Here is a 21,471-nt window from a genome sequence, read left to right as displayed (position 1 = left end):
AGTAATCGGAGTTTTATCTTCTTTATGATTTTCTTTTTTAATCATTTCCCTATCAACCCTTTTAATGCCTTAGTTATAGTCCAATCTCACAACACATCAGAAAAATTGGGATACATGATAAGCAGACCAATTTCTCTCCTCTGAAAAAATGTCCACATCCTAATTTCTAGAACCTGCAAATATGACAAAGGGATTTGACAGAGAGAATTATGGTTATGGATTTTAAGATGAGGAAATTACCCCTGATCTTCCAGTCTGGTTCAGTGAGGACATTTCATATAAATGAAAGCAGAATGAGGAAGACATTGAACAGTGAGGCAGAAGAAAAGACAGGGGATATGAAGCAGTAGAAGTCAGAGAAAACTAAAGACACGGGGGTCCATTTGTAAATGTGCTAGGCTGCTATCAATTGAAACTGACCCCTGCCCCAAAGACAGAGGGAAATCAACTGCATGAAACGGAATTTGGAAACATTCTCCCCAGAGCATCCGTAATGGCTGATGGCTTGATTTTAGTCCAGAGAGACTCTAAGCTGAGGAATGAATTTAGTCGAGTTATCTTGTACCCAGATTTCAGAGCTACAAACTGTGAGCTAACAGATTTGCATTGTTTTAAGCCACTAAATTTGTGGTAATTTGTTATGACAGCAATAGAAAACAAACACCCGGCGAAGAACATGTAGATTTATATAAATATAATTTAAATATAAATTTAAATGCAAATTATGAAAATATAAATTTAGGTATAAATTTATATACATATACATTTACATGTTTTTTGCCTAGTATTAGTTTTCCATTGCTGATTATGTACAGGGTGAAAAGCATATAAATTTATATGAATTTACATGGTTTTCATCCTATAGTAATTTTCCATTGCTGATTATATATATATAAAATACCCCATAATTCATTGTTTCTTTTTCTTTTTGTTTATTTTTAAATATAAATTTTAAATCCAGTTTTAAAAATATTACTTTATCAGTAACATGTTTATTATTGATGTTCTAAATACTTGGTGAGAATCAACATAAAACCTTCTCTATTATTTGTGGATTCTGTTTCTGAAAATAAAAAATATTGTGGTGAATTATAATAAATAATGTCTTTTCTAGTAAGTTATAATTGCAGTTTGTACTTTTTAAGTACCTGTCATTTTTTTCCCTGGCTTTATAGGCCCTTCTCACAGGGTTGCAAGATTAATAAATAAAATTGAAGATACCTAGTTAATGTGAATTTCAGATAGACAGCAAATAATGTTTTAGTATAAGTATGTCCCATCGAATTTTTGGAACATACTTATGCATAAAAGTTATTCATTGTTCATCGAAATTCAAATTTATTAGGCATTCTATGTTTGGTGTGACAACTCTAAACTCATGCTTTCAAATTATTTTCATATATTGTCCTTGTTATAATCTGAGGACACTGTCTTCTTTTAGCAGAAAACCCAAATGGCATCATCTTCTTCACACAGGCTGATCTGTAACTGTTTGAAAGGAGATCTCAAAGGAAGAAGAGGTGATTTTTAGATACTGTAACTGTTGTGGGACCTGAACAGGTTTGTATGTACTAAGACTGATAAGGTATTCTAAAAGTTTATAATGGATGAAAGCACAAAAAAGGTTTTAGCCTAGTACAGTCCTATTAAAAAAATACACCCAGGCCTTGCCGAACTCTCCCATTGTGCATTGATCTCTAGGGTATACAATTGGATGAATAGCTGTTCTGAGATAAAATAGCATTTTGCACATACCTATAAACTACTTGAACAATGAAACTCAAGTCAGTGATTAAAAAAAAAAAAAAACTAAGAAAAAACAACAAATATTTATTGAGTGTTTTCTGTATGCTAGACACTGTTCCAATTTGTCTTTTCTAATTCATTTAACCCTCACACCAACTTTATAGGGTAAGTATTCTTATCTTTCTTAATATTTTTATCATTGCATTATTTTTCAAATTTAAGGCAATAGAAGTAAATGTTTAGCAACTTATCTAAGGTGACAGGAAGTAGCAGAGCCAAGATTCACATCTAGTAACTGTTCTAAATTTATGTTCCTAAGCACTTTAAAGAACTACCAAAGTAATATGTAGGTCCACTAAAGAGAAGTTAAATTAACATCTGAAATTTCAAGTATATAATTGTTTAGACTTTTTTAAAAAATGTTATTTTCAAAGCATTATTTAATTTTAGAAGTGGATGAAAGTAGAAGAATATAACATTAGTGAGTTGTGATATAGCTGGTTACTGAACATTGGTGTTCACTGGCATTAGTCAAGATTGTAGTGGAAGCCTGTTAACATTGAACAGACTTAGTGTGTGATGTCACCGATTCCCTCCTGTATTCAATGTCCTTCATGGTCAAAGGATCTAAAAACGTGTTATTTCTTCCTGTGTTGGTGAACAACAGAGCTTTATATCCTTTCTAATTCAAATACGGTAAATCAAATATGATTTGTGTGATCTCTGAAGTGGAATGCCAGAATGTCAGAGCACAGGAAGAACATATTAGAATTTTGATAATTTTTCAAGGAAAAATTAAGGTTCACTTCTTAAAGTGTAGAAAACACAGGTACCTTCATTTTATCCACATTATAGAGTCATATGTCACATGTGAGCCATTTGTAGGGACGTGTTTGTTCCTAAAGGTAGAGAGGTTTATCCCTTGTGTTAGTTTTCAGTCCACTGTAATATATTGTATATGTGCTATTTAGGTAAGTTTTCAGACCACATGTGCAACTTTAATGAAGTAGCCCCTTTTTAATGAAAAAGTCATCAAATGTCCCCAAATTCACTGTGGATTAATATTAATACTGATAATGAATATATGAATGAGAAAATGATAGAATGGACATTTTTTCTACTCTTAGAGTAAATTATTTGCCAGACAAGTTGCAAGTCCATGTAAGTCAGCCAAGTTAAAAGCCACAAAGATCTTAACAGATTTCATGAAATGTTTTTCAAAAATTCAAATTATTAAGAGGATTACATGAAGTATGCATTTAGATGCATATCTTTCAATCATATTTAAAATCATGCATACTCAATTCAGCACATCATTTCTCTAAAGCCAATAATACATGTTTATCATGCCATCTGCAGCAACATAGATGGATCTGGATGGGATTACACTAAGTGGAATAAGCCAGAAGGAGAAAGATAAATACTGGATGGTGTCACTTATATGAAGAATTTAGAAAAAACAAACAAAAGAGCAAAAACAAACTTTAAAACCAGCCCTTGAAAATTAACCATTGATCCTGGGCTTTCAAAGGTGGAGTTGAGCGGGGGAAAGGGATGAAAGAAGGGAATGAGAAAAAAACTATGGGTGCTTTGATGGAGACAGGGCTATGGTGACTATACCAGGAATCTTATAGTCAAAATACTAGCAAAGATGTAAAATAATGGTACTTCAATAACAATAAAAATAATACAAATAATACACATTTAGAAATCAGTTTTACTGTTTTCTTTGACTAGAGATTTTAAAAGCCATGTATCACTGGAGTAAAGCTCTGTACTTCATGATGAAGTAAGTTAATAAATAATACATGGCAAATAAAATGGCACAAAATTAACTGCATTCTTAAATGTAAATTGAAATACACATTTCCTTCAGTAATACTACTGTAAGATACTATTAGAAAGCATTACTGGGCCTCCCCTGGTGGTGCAGCAGTTGAGTGCTGGGCTGCGAGGCTGCCCGCAGCCTCTGCAGGGCCGGTTTGTTCCCCCGGCCGCTGGCGAGGGTCCCACCAAAAAATAAAATAAATAATAAAATAAAATAAATAAAATAGAAAGAATTACTGAAGAGTAGGAGGAATGACTACTAGATTAGTCAGTGTGGTGTATCTGCTACACAGCCACACTGAAGTACAGATTTAATGTATTTTTGTGCATTTTCAGCTCTGATAACCATTGAAAATGAGCACTAAAATAGGTGAATTTAGATCTATGCATTTGGAAAATTATATTAAAAATGTTACCAATATTTTATTTTTTAAAAATGAAACACTTTTTACTGATATTATCATTAGTGATAATTTTGAACAAACTTTATTTTATTCTTAATTTTTTAACTTTATATTTTCAAGTATGTTTTATAATGTGCATTATATATATTATATAATGTAATTACAAAATATTAGTAAACTACTAAGTGAACACAGTTTTTCAAGATAAAAAGTTATTGATGGAGGTACATAAACGTACCTTGTTTGTTTTGTTTTTAAAGATTTATTTATTTATTTATACAAGAACCGGGTTCAGGCCAGATACACTTGAGGGTGAGAGGATTCACCAGAGATGGAGCAGGGGACAGAACAGGCAGACTGACGAAATACCCTGCTGAGGGGAGCAGCGGGCGCGACAGGAGAGGTCTGCTGCACCATGTGGGACCCTCACCAGCTGGCTGGGATGGAAACCGCACTGCAGAGGCTGCGGACAGCTTCATAACACTGCACTCAATGGCCTGTGCCACCAGGGGAGGCCCAATGGAGGTACATAGTTTTTACTGATGGACTCTAGTCAAAAAATTTTATATACCATTGTCTTATATGATTTGACAAGTTCAAAGAAGTTACAGATTCATTTTCAAAATAAATGAAATAAAATGAATGCTAGAACCACACTTCAAACATTCAAATTCCAGTTCTGGCACCTATAAATAAATAGTTTTTTAACTCTTTGTATTTTGCTTTACTTGTGTTAATTTATGGATAATATTAGTGCTTATCTCATAAAGTTGTTGTGTATATTAAATTATGTAATTAATGTAAAGTACTTAGAATAGCACTATATCAAAAATGAATGTCAATTAAAAAGACACTAAGCATCCAGACACTCTGTATTCTATATAATGATCTATAATGTGTTGTAGTCAGGATTTTAGGTAGGATATTTTGGTTCACTGTTGGATATTCTTGGCATATATTTAAATAAAGTAATACAGAATAAGGATAGATATTTGTAGAAGACAGCATATCCCTCCTTTTCAACAAGATGGGAAGTAATTTATTTTGACATTTTCACAAGTAAAAAAGAATAAAAGTTTATGAATAATTTTGAGAAGGTCTGCAGTTGCTACGTTTCTCACAACTCATCTTGAAACCATTTGTGGAATCTGGCAGATAGGATAGGAACAAGTTTTTTACTGGCCTAACAAAGATCTCCTCCTTTTAGTCTCTTTTGCATGTGAAGACAAAAGGAAATGAGCCAGTGAAACAGCTCAGAATGTGAATTCTGAGTCTGAGTTTGCCTCTACACTTGGTAGCTGGATAATCCTGAGTAAATTGCTTAAACTTGTTGTACCTGAGTTTCCACTCATTTAAAATATAGACAAAATGCTGCCTTTTACCCAAGTAAGTGTGAATTAAGCTCTAATGATCAATGACTGTGTTCTCTGTGGACACCTTAGGCTCTTGTTTGGATTAGATCCTATCAGGAGTCATTTTTAAATTTTATTTTTTTAAAGATTTATTTATTTATGCATACAAGACCTGGGGTACAGGCTAGAGGTGCAGGGGGTGAGAGGATTCACCAGAGACAGACTGGGAACAGAACAGGCAGGTCTATTGAAATACACTGCTGAGGGGAGCAGCTGGCAAGACAGGAGTGGTCTGCTATGCCATGTGACTAGCTCCCTGGCTGGGGATGGAACATGTGCTGCAGTGGCTGCGTAGAGCTTCATAGGCTGCGTCTTAACCCATTGAGCCACCAGAGAGGCCCCATTTTTAAATTTTAATCATAAGGAATTTTAAATGTTTCTTTCTTGGAAAGCCATGAAATTAAACACTAACATTTTTACATGAGATACAAAATTCAAGACAAAGTCACACAGGGCATCTATTCTCTCCAAATGGGTAGTTACTATTTGCAGAGACTACTGAAGGGAACAGAGTCTTAATAATTTTTGGATCTTTACTTGCAGGGAAGCTTAAATATTTTCAGCTATATGTAACAGCCCTTCAGATGTTCATGGGGACTGATTCAAAGAAGGTGCCTTCTGGTTGAATGCCAGCTTGAGCAAAGACATTGTGTTAAGCTCAGAGGATGATCAGAAGTATAAGAATCATCAGAACCTGTACTGTGCTTAGTCAAGTTTAAGATTTTTTTATGAATTCGTACTGAGTAGACACTTGAAGGTTTTATTTGTTGCCTATATAAGAATGCGTTTGTTTTAGTGTAAGCAATCCTTCTCAAAGAAAAGCTACATTTCTTTAAAAAGTTATAAAGAGCAGAACCCCAAAGGTATTATAAATAGATAATGCAAAATTATAGTTATTATAGTGTGGATATCTAGTAAAAATCTCTCATTAACTGCTATTACTATTTTTTATTTTGATGTATTACAGAAGCTTTTGTGAGGATTAACTCAGATGTTAAAAGGGTTTTATAAAGATTAAAATACTTTACAAATGTAAAGTGAATAATAATTCTAAGGACTCTCTTATCAATACTCACAGTGTTTCCTTTTCACATATCATTATGTAACATAACTAACTCACTGTAAAACTATGTTTAAATGGAATTATCAGTAAGGAACTATACCTTGGTCAGTTATTTCTAATTGGATTTGATTGACTCAAGGGATTTTTTTTTTCAATATTTTTTTTTTGGAACTCTAATTTCTATGAAGTTATCCATTTGTAATTAAATTTTCTAGTATGAGTCCCAAAGAGATTATCTGTGGAGTTATTTCTAGTAAGAATACAACTCCCATGTTTGGGAATACACTGAAATTATAAATGTATTATTTATGTTTTGTTTTAACTCCATTTTTTTTCTTGTTAAAATTCCAGCTACCTATTGTTTCATGGTCAGTGTAATATGAAAACCCTAGCTAAATGTTACAGATACTGAAATGTTTATTAGTACATAATATGGTGAAAAGGTTAGAATATTAAAGTGTTTTGAACTATAGCGATAGCTAAAAGGCCCATCAAACAACTCTGATGCCATTACAATAAAGTATGTAATTAAAACGCTAATGTTATTATCTACAACATTTAAAATTTAAAATGCATAGTCTTTCTAATATAGTTTCAATGAGGTAATTCAAAGGTCTTTGCCAAAACCATGATTACAATTATTTTTCTTTTATTTGTGTCATTTAATGAAAATAACAAAATGTACTTCTATAAAGATACTTAATATCCAGATCTAAACCAGTGGTTTCCAATGAAGATAACCGGCATTATCATCTGCAAAGGGACATTTGATTGTGTCTGGATACACACACACACACACACACACAAACAATATAGTGTATAATATATATAATATAATATATATATATATTTTTGCTACATCTTATTTCACATCTAGGTGGTGGTGGGCGGCCTGGAGGGTAGATAGCAGACATGTTGCTAAACTCCCTATAAATCACAGGACAGACCCTACAACAAACATTTGTCCCAAATTGTCAATTGTACCCCTATTAATAATCCTAGTATATCATAATCCTTCCTTTCTCCTCTTTTATGTTTGTATATTCCAACTTAGCTCTGACTATGGACACCTCAGGCTCTCCTTTGGACTAGATCCTATCAGGAGGCATTTTTAAATTTTATTTAAAATCTGTAGCCATTTAGCTATCATAAGAGATAACAATATCTACAGTTGGCAAAAATATCCTAAATTATTTGTGGGACTAATTCTCATATATATTGTTGGTGGAAACAATTAGTTAAAGTAACAGTTTTGGAGGCAAGCCACAAATTTAAAAAATTTTCTCCTACTTGCATTTCTATTTCAATTTTGTATAACTGATATATATATATATATATATATATAACAGAATTGGAACAAGGATTGTCTTTGCAGTACTATTTGCAATAACAAAATATTGTAAACAAATTAAATGTCTATCTAAAATTAAGTGTCAATCTATAAGAAAGAAGTCAAATAAATTAGGGCATAATCATATTAACAAAATGGTAGAGTTATATATTCTAAAAAAGAAGGATGAATAAGCTATATTGCAGGTAATAATTAAATGTGCTTGAATTTATAATCAAATTTTTAGCTTAAATTTATATATATAGTTATATAGCTACACGCCACACGATGATATTATTTATGTGATCATTATGTGGTCAACTATGGATGACATATAAAATGGTGGTTGTTATACAGAGTTTGGATATGTAGTAGACTATAGCGTACCTAGTTTTTGTAATTAGTCTTTGATGTATGCAGAATGACAAAATCACCTAACTGCTCATTTCTCAAAAGGTATCCCTGTCATTAAGCAATAAATGACTGTGTGGTGTGTAGCAAAGAAGTGGCAGGATACAAAATAAATATTAAGAACCAGAGTAGTTTGTCATGGAGAATATATGTGGGATGAGAGGCTCACTTTTTAACTTTACCTAATTGCATAAGATTCTTTCAATTTTGGGCAATTTGTGTAATTAAAACTGTAATTAAGAATATATCAAAATTGGGGCCTCCCTGGTGGCACAAGGGGTTAAGCACTGCACTATGAAGCAATCCGAAGACTCTGCAGCATGAGTTTGATCCCCGGTTGGCCAGGGAGCAACCCATATGGAGCAGCAGACCTCTCCTTTCTTGCCCGCTGCTCCCCTCAGCAGTGTATTTCAGTCAGTCTGCCTGTTCTGCTTCCCACTCTGTCTCTGGTGGATTGTCTCACCCCCACCCCCACATTTCTGGCCTGTACCCCAGCTCTTATATGCATAAATAAATAAATCTTTTTAAAAAAGAATATATCAAAATTAATAAACACACATAGATATGATCCATTTTGTAAGTGTTATGTGAAGGTTCATTTTTGTGTAGGTTTTAATAGATTTTTCCAGGTGAAAGGGGAGTAAGAGATTATAGTTGGAGAAGGAACACTTAGGAGGCTACTGCAAAAAAATGAGTGGAATTCTGGCCAAATCTAAAAAGAAGTGGGGAAGAGTAGTAATATAGAAACAATTATAAGAGTTGTGATTTAAATTCAAATGGAAGCTCTCATTTTTAAAGAAAATGCCTTATTTAGACATAGCTTAATTAGTATTTGCATCAATCAAGCACATTATATTCTTCAATACTGAACATGTTTATGAAAAACTTAAATTCTACTTAAAAGTTAAATGATTTTCACAAGCTCTTTACATTTGAGTACTAGAATCTAATCACTGGCACAAGTTTTAGTTGATAGTATTCAGCATTAAAGATGAAAAATACTGAGGAAAGAAATAAATTATGGAAATTTATCTACAGTTTGCAGCTTGCTTTAAAAAGATTTAGAAGTCTTTTTATTGTATAGCTCAATCTTTCAAAAGCAGGCCAGGGATCTTTTCATAGAGTGACAATCTGAAAACATTCTAAATGTAGTGATTTGTAGATAGACTCAGTGGGGTCACTGGTTCATTCTTCAGAATTCTAAGAGATCCTTAAGATTAATGAGTGAACACCTGAGGAAGTATTTTTATTTGATCAATGCAGGAAACATTGTTGCTCAAATACCTAAGTAATAGCAGTTATCAAAGGAGACTGAAAGTTTAAATATCCCTTTGAAACAAAATACCTATGGACAGAAACAGGACCTGTGCAGAACTAATTCAGCTCCTACTCATTTACACATTGTCTTTAAGTCATTTTACATCAAAATCCCAAAGTACACATGCTTCTGGGCTCCATTCATAAAAATGGGCAAATATCACTTACTAGGAATTTCATTATATAGAAGAAATAAGGATTCCATGTAAAAATGAAAGCTATTGCCTGTTCTAAGAGGTTTCTTTAGAGTACAAGTCTTCCCAGATTTGTTCGGAGAAAGCCTGAAAATGATCTTATCTTTCAGTTAAGACCAGGCAGCAGAAATTTAATTTAAATTTAAATTTATTTTAATTTGAAGATTCACTTATATTTTGTCTTTATTTTGTGAAATAAATGTATGTATTCTATTAAGCTTATATTGATTTTCTCTATATTTCACACTTTGTTTTATTATAGACAATTTTTTTCTAGAAGAGTATACTAAAAATTTTAAACAAATTATATTAAGTAATAAAAACATAATATTATCTTGCTGTAATTAAACAAATGCTGACACATTTGTGTGCCAATACTTTAAAAAAAAGTTAGGGTCTGTATTAAATATACACACACACACACATTCATGCTATTGGCCAAAATTCAAACCTTGCATACAATTTTCTAATGTGCAAATCATGGTTTTAAAATTGTATTAATTTTTACATTAAATTTTACTACAAAAGGTAGAAAGAAGAGAACCAAAAACTATGCTCCAAGTTACTGTGCATTTTCATTTTTTAATTTTAAAAGATTGGTGCATTTTCTAAAGTGTTTCTTTTTGATATGGCTATAGTCTTGTAGAGGGCAGGCGTCATTATCTTCGTTTTACATATGAGGAATCCAGGGCACAGAGAAGTCATGTAGTTTCTTCCTGCCTCACTTATTTCCATGGTCTTTATTAATGGGTCAATTAAAATACACAGGAAATTATCAAAGACTTACTAAAGACTTTTATGTTCTAGATGACCAAAAAAAGAAGGCCATGTAGCTTTGCAGACGAAGGGTCGTCACGCAGTGAATGCAATGTAAATATTGCTCTGTAGAAAATAACATTGCAATTAGTTGAACTGTGGCCTCAAATGCTGTGCAACACAGTGCACTTGGCAGGAAAAAGAAAAACTTCTCTTATTGAACACTGTGCTCCCCACTTGTGCTCCAAAATCTGTGTTACTATCCTGTGGGATCCTTTCTCCAGTCCTCTTACTGGATTTTTTATAAGACCCATTGGGGAATGTTGGACCCAAACTGTTAGTGACTCTTATTCAAATGTTTGGTGCTAAATATTTCTTTTACTTATATTTGAATGAGATACCATTCTGGGACAATGGGAAGTATCACTTAACATTGTATCACATAAAAATAATATTCTGTGGTATGTCAGCATTAACACCGTAAGTCATGGATAACTAGAGTAAATAAATTCACTTCAACTCACAATCACTTAAGGAATTTCTTATGTTTTTAAAGATACTAAAATGATATACATCATTTAGCATTAGAATAAAACTGAAGTGCCTCATCCATTTCTTAATTAGCCTGGCCTTTATAAATGGAATGATTATCATTCTATATCAAGGATAAATTGGTTCCTTAATTTATCTGGTCAAAACATCATGGCACATGATATTGTTCATTTAGGCTTCTAGGAAAGTTTGCAGGACTTATTTTTAGACAAGTCCATCTACAGTCTGTGGACATTACTATAAAATAATTCAAATTTATCTTTCTCCTTATATAAGTGAGCGTCAAAACCAATTTCAAGGAACACTTTCCCTGTCTTATTTCAGACAAATAAACTCCTATTTTTTTCCCGTTTTAGTATAGTTTTCAGCTCACTACTGAAGTTCTGTTCCATAGAACTTTCATTTATACAAAACAATATCAGTGATCGTCCAATAGAGAAGAAACCAGTAAAATCAGAATATGAGACTAGTGTCTTCACACAAAATATTCATAAGAGATCAGATAAGAAAATATGTGAATGTGATTCCAGTTAGTAATATTATGCGGATTGACTATTTTGGAATTGTAATAAATTAACTCTGAAATTATTTTACCTAAAACCTAGCCAATGTTTCTTTTTAAATTGCTAGATTTATTGTGAGAAGTGTACACAATTTTCTATGATGATTAAGAAATTTAGTCTCTGAATATATCTTGTTTATCCATACCATTAAAAAAAATAAACCTTGATGAAATCTGCTTTGCATTTCAAGTCTTTCTACACATAGCAGCTTCCTTGTAATCATAAAAAGCACGTGGGAAAAAGTGAGAGACAAAAAAATTCAAAAAAGATAGCTAACTTATGGTCAAAACATATGGTACAAAGTTGTCCAAAATATTGTCACAGTTTCTCCACTGACAATTCATTCCATTCTAGAGCCTTGTCAGACCTCCCAGATTCATTGACAGACTATTATATTCAGAATGGCTTTGAAAACTTACAGCACTTAGAAATGCTCTTGAGACACATAGAAAGTCTCTATTTATATAACACCTGCCAAATTCGTAGGTTTGAAACCACTTCCAGTAAGAATTAAAAGGCCCTCTTCTTTGCTGAAATAGGACTATCAATATATAACTTGTCTGCTCATGAGAAATAGTGGGTTCTTTTCTCTGACGTTGCAATTTAGTTTAAAATCACTTTCATGATGATGATAGGGTACAAAAGGCTGATAAAACTATAAAGATGACAGTCTAATTTTCAAAGATCACTGATCATAAAAGATTAAATAACGTAAACATCTAAAATGCCAGATTATCAGTTGTGAGTACACTCTCAATGTTGAAGTATGCTAAGATACTACTGATAAGTAAAAAATGTTTTTCTGTATGTTATGCAGAAATAAACAGAAATAAATCTCCCCCAAGAATGAATTATAGTTGCTCTGACTTTTAAATGTACATACATATTTCTCATTAGTGATGTAACATGCAAAATGTTAATAAATTATACATTGTAAAGTGCTCAAAATTATTTGTCCCTCAGACCAATGCTCAGTTGCTGGGAATTTTAACTTCCATTTAATCATCACTTCTTGAATTCTAATAACAAATTTAAATATACATACAAGAATGATTAGACATGCTGGTCCTATAAAACTCCAAATAAAGTTGTTTTCTGTGCTAAGCCAACATCTGAAAAGTAAGTTAGAGATAAAATCTGTAAATATGTTTGTATGTACTTCAATAAAGCAAAATTTTCAATACAAGGCATATTCAGAATTATATTTCAAATACTTATGAGGTCATTTTAACTTACACTTTGGTGGTTCCATAATATCTATATCCCAATGCTGCTGAAAATCCAACTACCACTGCCGGGCTGAGATAGCCAAAGATATAAAAATTCTTGTGCAAAAATCCCTTATTGTAGATGACGCCCACAACAATAAGATAGAGGTGAATGCCTTCAATGCACATCCAGGCAAAAGCAGCTAAAAAGAAGTAATGCAGCAGGCCGGCAATGATTGAACAGAAGAGCTTGAAATAAAAAAAGAGAAACCATCAGTATGTTTGTTTCAACATTGTCATAACATAAATTCTCAAAATTCTCTATGAATTGTGTGACTTTATATAATGCTCCACCACATTAAAATATTCCTGTCAAGTGTCTGTTTTTTTTTTTTAATATATCCACCTCCAGTTGATTTAAAGGAACTGTGCTTCATCAACGTAAAGCACTTACCAAGTCTGTGACAGAATAAGTTCATGTCCAGAGAGTTTTATACTTATCATCTATATCTATTAAGTGATAAAGTGCGGATTAGTTACAAGTAAAGCATAATATCTAAGTGAGCATGTTATGACTTGAGTTGATTTTTGTTTTGGAGATGCCTATCCTCTCCTTTATTTTATTCATGCTCAAAGAATGAAAATTATTGCTAATTCTATGCTAAATGAAACATAAAAATATCTTGATTAAGTGACACACTAAATTTATAAAACAGATAAATGGTGATATATTTTGCAAAAATATTCAATATAGAATCACTTTGTTGTAAGATTATCTTAAGATGGATTTCAGCTAAATATTAAGATGGATTTCAACTTAAGTTGGATTTCAGCTAAATATTATTTGTAAATGTTTCCTTCACACCTAGAACTGGAGCTGGACATTAAAGACAACAGAAAAACAATTGTTACACTCTTCTGTAATCAACTAATGCTATCTATTACTGGAGAGGTAGCATAATAAACACATACTTATTATACTTATTAAAACATAATTTAAACTTAATGAGATTACATTCTAAATATATATTGGAGAGTACAAAATAAGGTTGGAGGATAGATAGGTCGCAGGTGAAATTTGGGAACCACTTTAGTGAGGATGTGAGACCTGAAATATGACTTGAAAATGAGAAGAACTTGATAGGTGACAGAGTGAATTGATAAAAACTATAAAGAATTGTTTTAAGGTGATGGTGATGGTGGGGATAAAGTTGACAGAAATAGGCACTGAAGGCTACTGAGGGATAGATAAAATTGAAGCTTGTTAATACCACTGCAAAATTAAAAAAACAGGCATGCAGTTCATGGTCTAATGTATACTGTTTAGAATAGATGCTTTGTGGCACTTTTCTCAGGAAAAAACCTTGAAAAGCTACAGACAGTTTCTGTCCTAGAAAGATTTCTAATAGGAATGGAAATATGGAGGCAATTTCATATTTTGTGCTGGTGAAATGCACTTCTCTAATTTCCAACTGATAGGAGAGCAATTGACTTAGAGTTCCAGCTGCTGTATCAGGAAAACCATTCTTGTATGCATGTTCCCTTGCACTGTTCTAGCCAATAACATGTGTCTCAATAATGCATCATGATGCGAAAGATTAATCAATGAAATTGATAAGCAGGGTGTTTCTATATGTTAGCATCATCAAATTTAGAAAGGCCAGGGCCTCCCTGGTGGCACAAAGGGTTAAACACAGCACTGTGAAGCTATGCATAGCCACTGCAGCATGAGTTCAATTCCCGGATGTCCAGGGAGCTACGCCCATGGCATGGCAGACCTCTTCTGCCTTGCCCACTGCTCCCCTCAGCAGTGTATTTCAGCCAGTCTGCCTGTTCCATTCCCACTCTGTCTTTGGTGAATCCTCTCATCCCCAGATCTCTGGACTGGACCCCAATGTATAAGTAAATAAATTTTTTAAAAAATTAGAAAGGACAGCTTAACAACAATGCATATTACATGTCTCTCCCATTAAGCTTTCAATTATAATTCATGTTTCTGTGACACATATGTTTGGGAAAACAGAAATTCAGAAATTGAACATAGTGAGTAGGGGGATCTGCATACCTTGTTAGTACTTGTATTGATCCCAACAAGAAAAACAAGTTCAGCCAGGAATAGGCTACAGCAGAGATTTTTGTGAATTGTTGTCCTGGTGCTTTGAATTTCACTGAAGAACCAGAAAGTGAAAATGCATATGGCAAGGCAAATCAGTGAAATAATTATTCCTAGTTGAGTGATCCTTGTAAGAATATTATAGTCTTTAACACCCTAAGGGAAAATGATAATAAAGCTGTTAAGAGAATAACTTGGTAACTTTTCAAAAAACCACAACATATAATAAACTTCCTTTTTGGTGAAACATTAATCAAAAGGTTCATGAAATATAAAAATACAAATATGCATTAAGATAAGAAAATATAGTACTTTCAAAAATGCTCAATATTCAGAGAAATCTGATATAAATCATGTAACAGTTATGTAACCAGTGATTTATTCAAGGCATAATATGTATTAATATATGGTTTAACAATGTTATCATCATCAGTTTCATCATATTAGAAAGGCAATTCATTATTATAATGTGAATATGGTTAATTAAAACAGATTTGTCAGTGATCAGAACAAATCTCATTTCTGTGCAGCAATTCATCTAAAACATATTAAACAGGTATTAGAAATGCTGGATACATATATATATATATATTATACATAAAACACTGATACAGTATAGTTGAGAGACTTTGAAATTGGAAAGACTGGTGTTATTTTAACCAGAAGAAGTTATTTTTAATATACAGAATATGCAGATTACAAGCTTTTGCTTATTTAACATTCAGAAAAAAACTTTATGACTGATATTATGAGTAGACAGATTTATTTGACCACTAAATACACTTGATACACTGTAAATACAGGTGGGAAAAAACTTGGAATCAAATGAAGATTAAGATGTGAAGATACAAAGTAAGAAATTTCATAACAGAAAAAGCAAGAAATTATTGATATAATATACCTATTATGAAACTATTCACTTTAGAGAGTTTTGTTTTTAAATATCTTGAGGCATTCTATTCTATTTAAACATGACATCATGTTTATTAATACATTGTAATATCAATTGTAATATCAATGTATTAATACTTACTGATCAGCTACCAAATATTTTTAACTAAATTTTCATTGTAAGTTCATGTTACATGAAAATAGGATAAGTGGCCTTTTAAAGCAGCATTAAAAATTAAGTCAATGAACTTAAACAGTCTACTATATATTAGACTAGATGAGTCCTATGCTGAAAATAACCTAAAATTCTGACTACATATGTCACAGGACACAGATGGGAAATCAAGAACAAACACAATAGACTTTTATTAATTAATTGTGTTACTGAACAAACAAGGAAAACATAAAAATAATTCCCTGGGTCTCCTTGGTGGCAGAAAGGGTCACGTTTCAGCACTATGAAGCTCTCTGCAGCGGCTGCAGCATCGAGTTTGATCCCCAGCCCCCGGGAGCTGACCCACTTGGCACAGCCGACCTCTCCTGTCTCCCCTGCTGCTCCCCTCAGCAGTGTATTTAAGTAGATCTGCTTGTTCTACTCCCCACTTTGTCTCTGGTGAATCCTCTCATCCTTCAACACCCAGCACCTCTGGCATAGATCCCAGCTCTTGCATGCATAAATAAATAAAATAATTCTTTAAAAAAAAATGATTCCCTGAATGACATGAAAAAAAGAAAAAACAAATCTAGACTTAAAAATATTAAGTGAAGAATTGTCTTACAATGGAAGGACTGGGGGACATCAAAATTGCAAAATGTGTCAGGTGGTCACAGCTGCATGAGGTGTGGGTCTCGTTGGAATATGTCAGCTCACAGCCATCTGAAGACCAACTACCATTCATGATGTCAAGAGAGTAGCTCCAAAATGCACATTGACTCCGATTCTTATCTGTGGTCTAAAAAAGAGACATTTTTATGGATGAAAAAGAGGGAAAATAATATGCAGTAATGCTTTTTTGTATTCAAAATACTATTTTGCATATCATTCATTAAAATCCTGCCTAAAGAGTAAGGCATGAAATGCTAATAAATGAAGATTGCTGCTAGGTAGGACCGAACTTTCTATTGCAACAATTCTGTATTTTTCAATCCTTTCTCACTAAATTGCTATAAGAATTATTTATTATCAAATAAGGTTTTGTCTGTCAATTAGAACAGTGCATGACATGATAATATATGTCATATATTATTGTCATATAATTGTCATATTATTGTCATATATATGTCATATAACATATATTATCATGTTATCTTTAGACAATAAATGTTTACTGAGTCTACACTAGAAATTAGTCATTAATCCAGATGCTGAACAACACCACTGAGCGAAACAGAAAAAAGCATTTGCATCACTGATCCTATCTTCTAACAAAGATAAATAAGAAAAAACACAAGGGAAGGAGAAAATACATTCCTTGAAGGTTGGAGACTTCTAAAGTGAGCAATGTACTTAAAAGTAAAACTAACACACAGTTAATTTCAAAGAATCACTTATGTGAAATTCTTTGGTATTTATTAGAAAGTTTAAAGAGCACTGGAAAAAACAAGGATATTTTACATAAAAAATAGTTGAAGCCACTTTAATTTTTTTATAAGTTTTTATTTATTTATTTATTTGTTTGTTTGTTTGTTTGTTTGTTTGTTTATTTATTTGTTTGTTTGTTTGTTTGTTTATATAAGCACTGGGTACAGTCAGAAGTGCGGGAGGGTGAGAGAATTCACCAGAGCCAGAGCGGGGAGCACAGCAGGCAGAAGGACCGAAGCACACTGCTGAGGGGAGCAGCGGGCGGCAGAAGAGGTCTGCGCGCCATGTGGGACCCTCCTCCGGTGGCCTGGGAGCAGATGAGGATCAAACCGGCGCTGCAGAGGCTGCGGGCAGCTTCGCAACCCAGCGCTCAACCGCTGCACCACCGGGAAGGCCCCGAAGCCACTTTAATTTTTAATTTTAATTTTCAATGTGTATTTTTAAACTAAAGAACTCATAAATAAATGACACATAACAAAAATGCCCACCTCTCTGAATGTTTCACAATCAGAACCAAGAGTCACTGGAAAAACAACTTACCTTGGTGTGGCTTAATGTAAATGTTATTTTTTCAAGTTCATAGAATGTGGGTGGATTTGAGCTAATTGATACTGAAATTATTGAAGAGATGACTTTTCCTTCCTCTCCAGAATTGTCATAACTTTGTGGTTCCAATAAGAATTTGTCAGATGATGAGAACAAGGGGCCAATATTCTTATAATATAAAAATGCAACTGCAACATTGCCTATCAATCAAATAAGTATATTTAGTGAACTTCTTGTAAAAATATACTAAAACTCTTAAACATAAAAATTGAATAGACAATTTATAATATAAGGGAGTCATATAAATGCCCAGGTACTGCAATGTCGGTTTTAATAAATTTATGCATACACCATTAGTCATATTGAGACAAATTCTCAGATACTGAAACTGATGATTTTGTTTCAGTATCCTCTTTACATAAACTATATTTAGGACAAAAATAGTCTTAGATAAATTTATTTATGTCTTGATTAAGAACCAAGGTGTGAAGTGTATTCATGTAAAAGATAACCTTTTGAGTTAGTACTTCATTATACAAATACATAAATTAGAAAGATGTTGGGATGGAATTATCACAGACTTACAGTATTAAGAAAGTTTAGATTTGATTGAGTTGTGAGATACCACTGAGTTCAACATCAAGCCCCCTGAAGTGTTTCCTATTTAATGTTAATGACATATGGTTATGCAGATTCAGGATAGAGAATTTATTATATCCTGAGACAGCAATTTATCCACACATCCTGATATTCCCCAAATGTAGTGTGTCAGTATATAAACCAATACTAAAATGTAGCCTGCTCAGTATGGACTATCATGTGAATACTTTTCCTTTATACTGGACACTGCACCTATGTTAATGGTCTCAATGGCCTAGTTTTTTGCAGCAGTTAATTATCACTGAGATTGAGTGTGTCAACAACTCAACATCTAGATCTTTTAACATTCAGCTATAACTTAGTTCATATTCATTGTCAATTTGTTGTACAGAATTACAGACACTAAATTAAACACTTTAAGTTCAGAATTTAATCTTGAAATCAGAAGTTCTGGATTTGTTACTGCTTCTATCTAAATGATCATGGTCAAAGTAATTAACTATTTCAGATTTTACCTTTCTCACTTATAAAATGATGGTAGTAACAATCTAGCTACTTACTAGAATAAGGTAAGGATTAAATTAAACAATATGTGAGTCCTCTGTAAAATTCAAGATGCTATATTAGTGTCATTAATGTTATACTTATTAACTAGAAACATGCTTACTTTAGCTTTCTGCGACAATTTAGGAAGCATTCTATCACATTCATTTTCCCCCTCAAATTTGTGACACCAACAAATAATTTGAAAAACATAAATTAATCACAATTGTTGATAATATCATTCAAAAATCAAAGGATTATGATGCAGAATGAGAACCTTCCACACTGCAATATCACACTAATAAATACTATTCTTTGGATAAAGTTATGTGAGCTACTGACTTTTTCTATTTCAATTTAAAAAGGCACTGTAAGAGGCATTGTTATGATCCTCTCTGAAAGCAAGATACATTATGTAAAGTATTTTTCTTAACTTCCAACTTAGAAAATTTATATCAAAAAATGAAATTATTTTAGTGCATCATCATTGGGCTAGAGAAATTATGATGTCTCCAAGAGATTACAACTCTGCTTTGGACTGATCAGGGCTTGAAGCAAGACATGGAAACATTTTAGATGAACTTGACCTAGTCCAGATGAACCAGTTCATGCAACAGTGATTCTCAGAGATTGCAATAGGTGATGGTTCTAAGTCAAATGAAGCACCAAAAAAGATAAGATGGATTTTAGAAATCTGTTCTCCACCATTCTTTGTAAAGGGAAATGCTTATTCAACTTTGAAGTTTGACGTTGGGTAAAAGATGATTCTTGACAGATAAAATCATCTCTTTTTACAACCTTCATGAATACTGTGTTAATATTTATGCATTCTCATAATTTTCTAATCTTCTTTAATTCCTTTGACTTCTCACTAATTCTAATCATGATCTATCTTTTAATTCTCTTATCAGACTTATATCTCCTTTGAGTAAAGTAGGGGTTCATTCAACTGTAGGGACTAAAAATTTGTAATCACTTAATAAAATAGGTTATTTCTTACTTAACAATCATCCATACTTCCTTGTTTTTTTTTCTTTACAATGTTTATTACAGTCTTTTTTGCCCTATGAAATCTTTTATAACTTTTAAAATTACCATATCTTTTCTAAGGACAAAATATATCTAACATACCTTTCAATACAATGTCTAAAACATGTATTTAAATAGTGTAAATTATGGTGTTAAGTTTTCAAGGTTTTATTTAAGAATTATTATTTATATGCATTTGTTAATAGATTCCCTTTTAGTGGTTTTTCTTCTTTATGCCTATTTTTTTTACTTCTGTTCTTTTGAATGACATTAATAATAAACTATTTTATTATAGCTGCCCAATCATAGCACTTCAAGCTATTGGTAAACTGTTGAATTGGGAGGAATTATGGTTTTTACTGATGTTTAATTGCATGATCAAATTTTTCCATGTAGACTGCAATGAACACCTAAGAGAATCATTGTTCCCAAACTGTTTTATTGTTATTTTTATTTAATAATAACTAAAAGCACACCCGCTTAATAGGGTGTCCCAGTCTGCTCTTCTTTGTTATCTAAAATATTACCCCAATTTCATAAGTAATTTAAAGATAAATAACAGAAATATATTATCTTTTATGTTAAAACTACAGTTCAAAGAATTGAATCTTATTCTCCTTTTTAACCCTCCCTTATTTTCTAATACTCGTATTTGTGCCTTCATATACCTTCTTTATTTTCCTATTAATGACATTATGCAGGTTTTAACTAATTGACACATTATACTTATGGATTTTATTAATAAATGAAAATTACCTGTAGCTACTAAGTGGGTTTGACTAGTTTGTTTTTAGACTTGTCCTTATTTTTACAGGACAACCTTGAAGAAAACAAATTTTCTCTGTACTTTCTCAAGAGCTTATATTACTGTCCCTTTCAAATGTCAGAGTTTGCATGCATGATTATTAAATATAACAAACCTACCATACACTCAGACAAGTTCTCTTAGAGATATTAATTTGATCATCTGTCACCATGATAGATATTTTCAATGTTTTTATTCCTAACCTCTAAACACTACTAAAATTGTCTGCAACAGTTTAACACATTCTTTGGCCTTACTCCTAAATATTATATGTGTGCTTGGTTAATTAGAATGTGATATAATAGGGTAAGAGCTATGGGTTCAGTGGAAGTATGGCTTAGTTATTTTTGCTTTGTTTTGTAGCCATCTGTTTCTTACAGCTGCATAAAAGAATGGATAGTATAACACTGATAAGTAAGAAAAAAGATTAAAAAGTTTTTAAGAGGTTTTCTGAAAATGAATGCACAACATATTTTTTTAACAATAAAGACAATTTGTCCTTTTGCAAAATGATGTCTATATATAATATATGACAGGTATATTACACATATTTTCATTTGTATCTATGGACATTTACAT

The 21,471-nt window shown here is 32.4% G+C and overlaps 1 protein-coding gene across 1 annotated transcript in view; it reads right to left on the bottom strand.

Annotated features, from left to right (window-relative positions):
* Positions 1 to 21,471, bottom strand: part of ADGRL4 (adhesion G protein-coupled receptor L4) — a gene marked incomplete at its 5' end in the record, with an annotated part of 81,638 nt that overhangs the window by 7,040 nt on the left and 53,127 nt on the right. The window contains 5 exons of the mRNA XM_084241771.1: positions 12,621 to 12,687; positions 12,812 to 13,032; positions 14,849 to 15,052; positions 16,567 to 16,740; positions 17,910 to 18,115. Of these exons, the coding sequence (XP_084097897.1) occupies positions 12,621 to 12,687; positions 12,812 to 13,032; positions 14,849 to 15,052; positions 16,567 to 16,740; positions 17,910 to 18,115 (872 nt within the window). The remainder of the gene's footprint in view (positions 1 to 12,620; positions 12,688 to 12,811; positions 13,033 to 14,848; positions 15,053 to 16,566; positions 16,741 to 17,909; positions 18,116 to 21,471) is intronic.

This window comes from Talpa europaea, assembly GCF_964194135.1.
Source record: "Talpa europaea genome assembly, chromosome: 9".
Classification (NCBI taxonomy): domain Eukaryota; kingdom Metazoa; phylum Chordata; class Mammalia; order Eulipotyphla; family Talpidae; genus Talpa; species Talpa europaea.
This window is presented reverse-complemented; position numbering and strand designations above follow the sequence as displayed.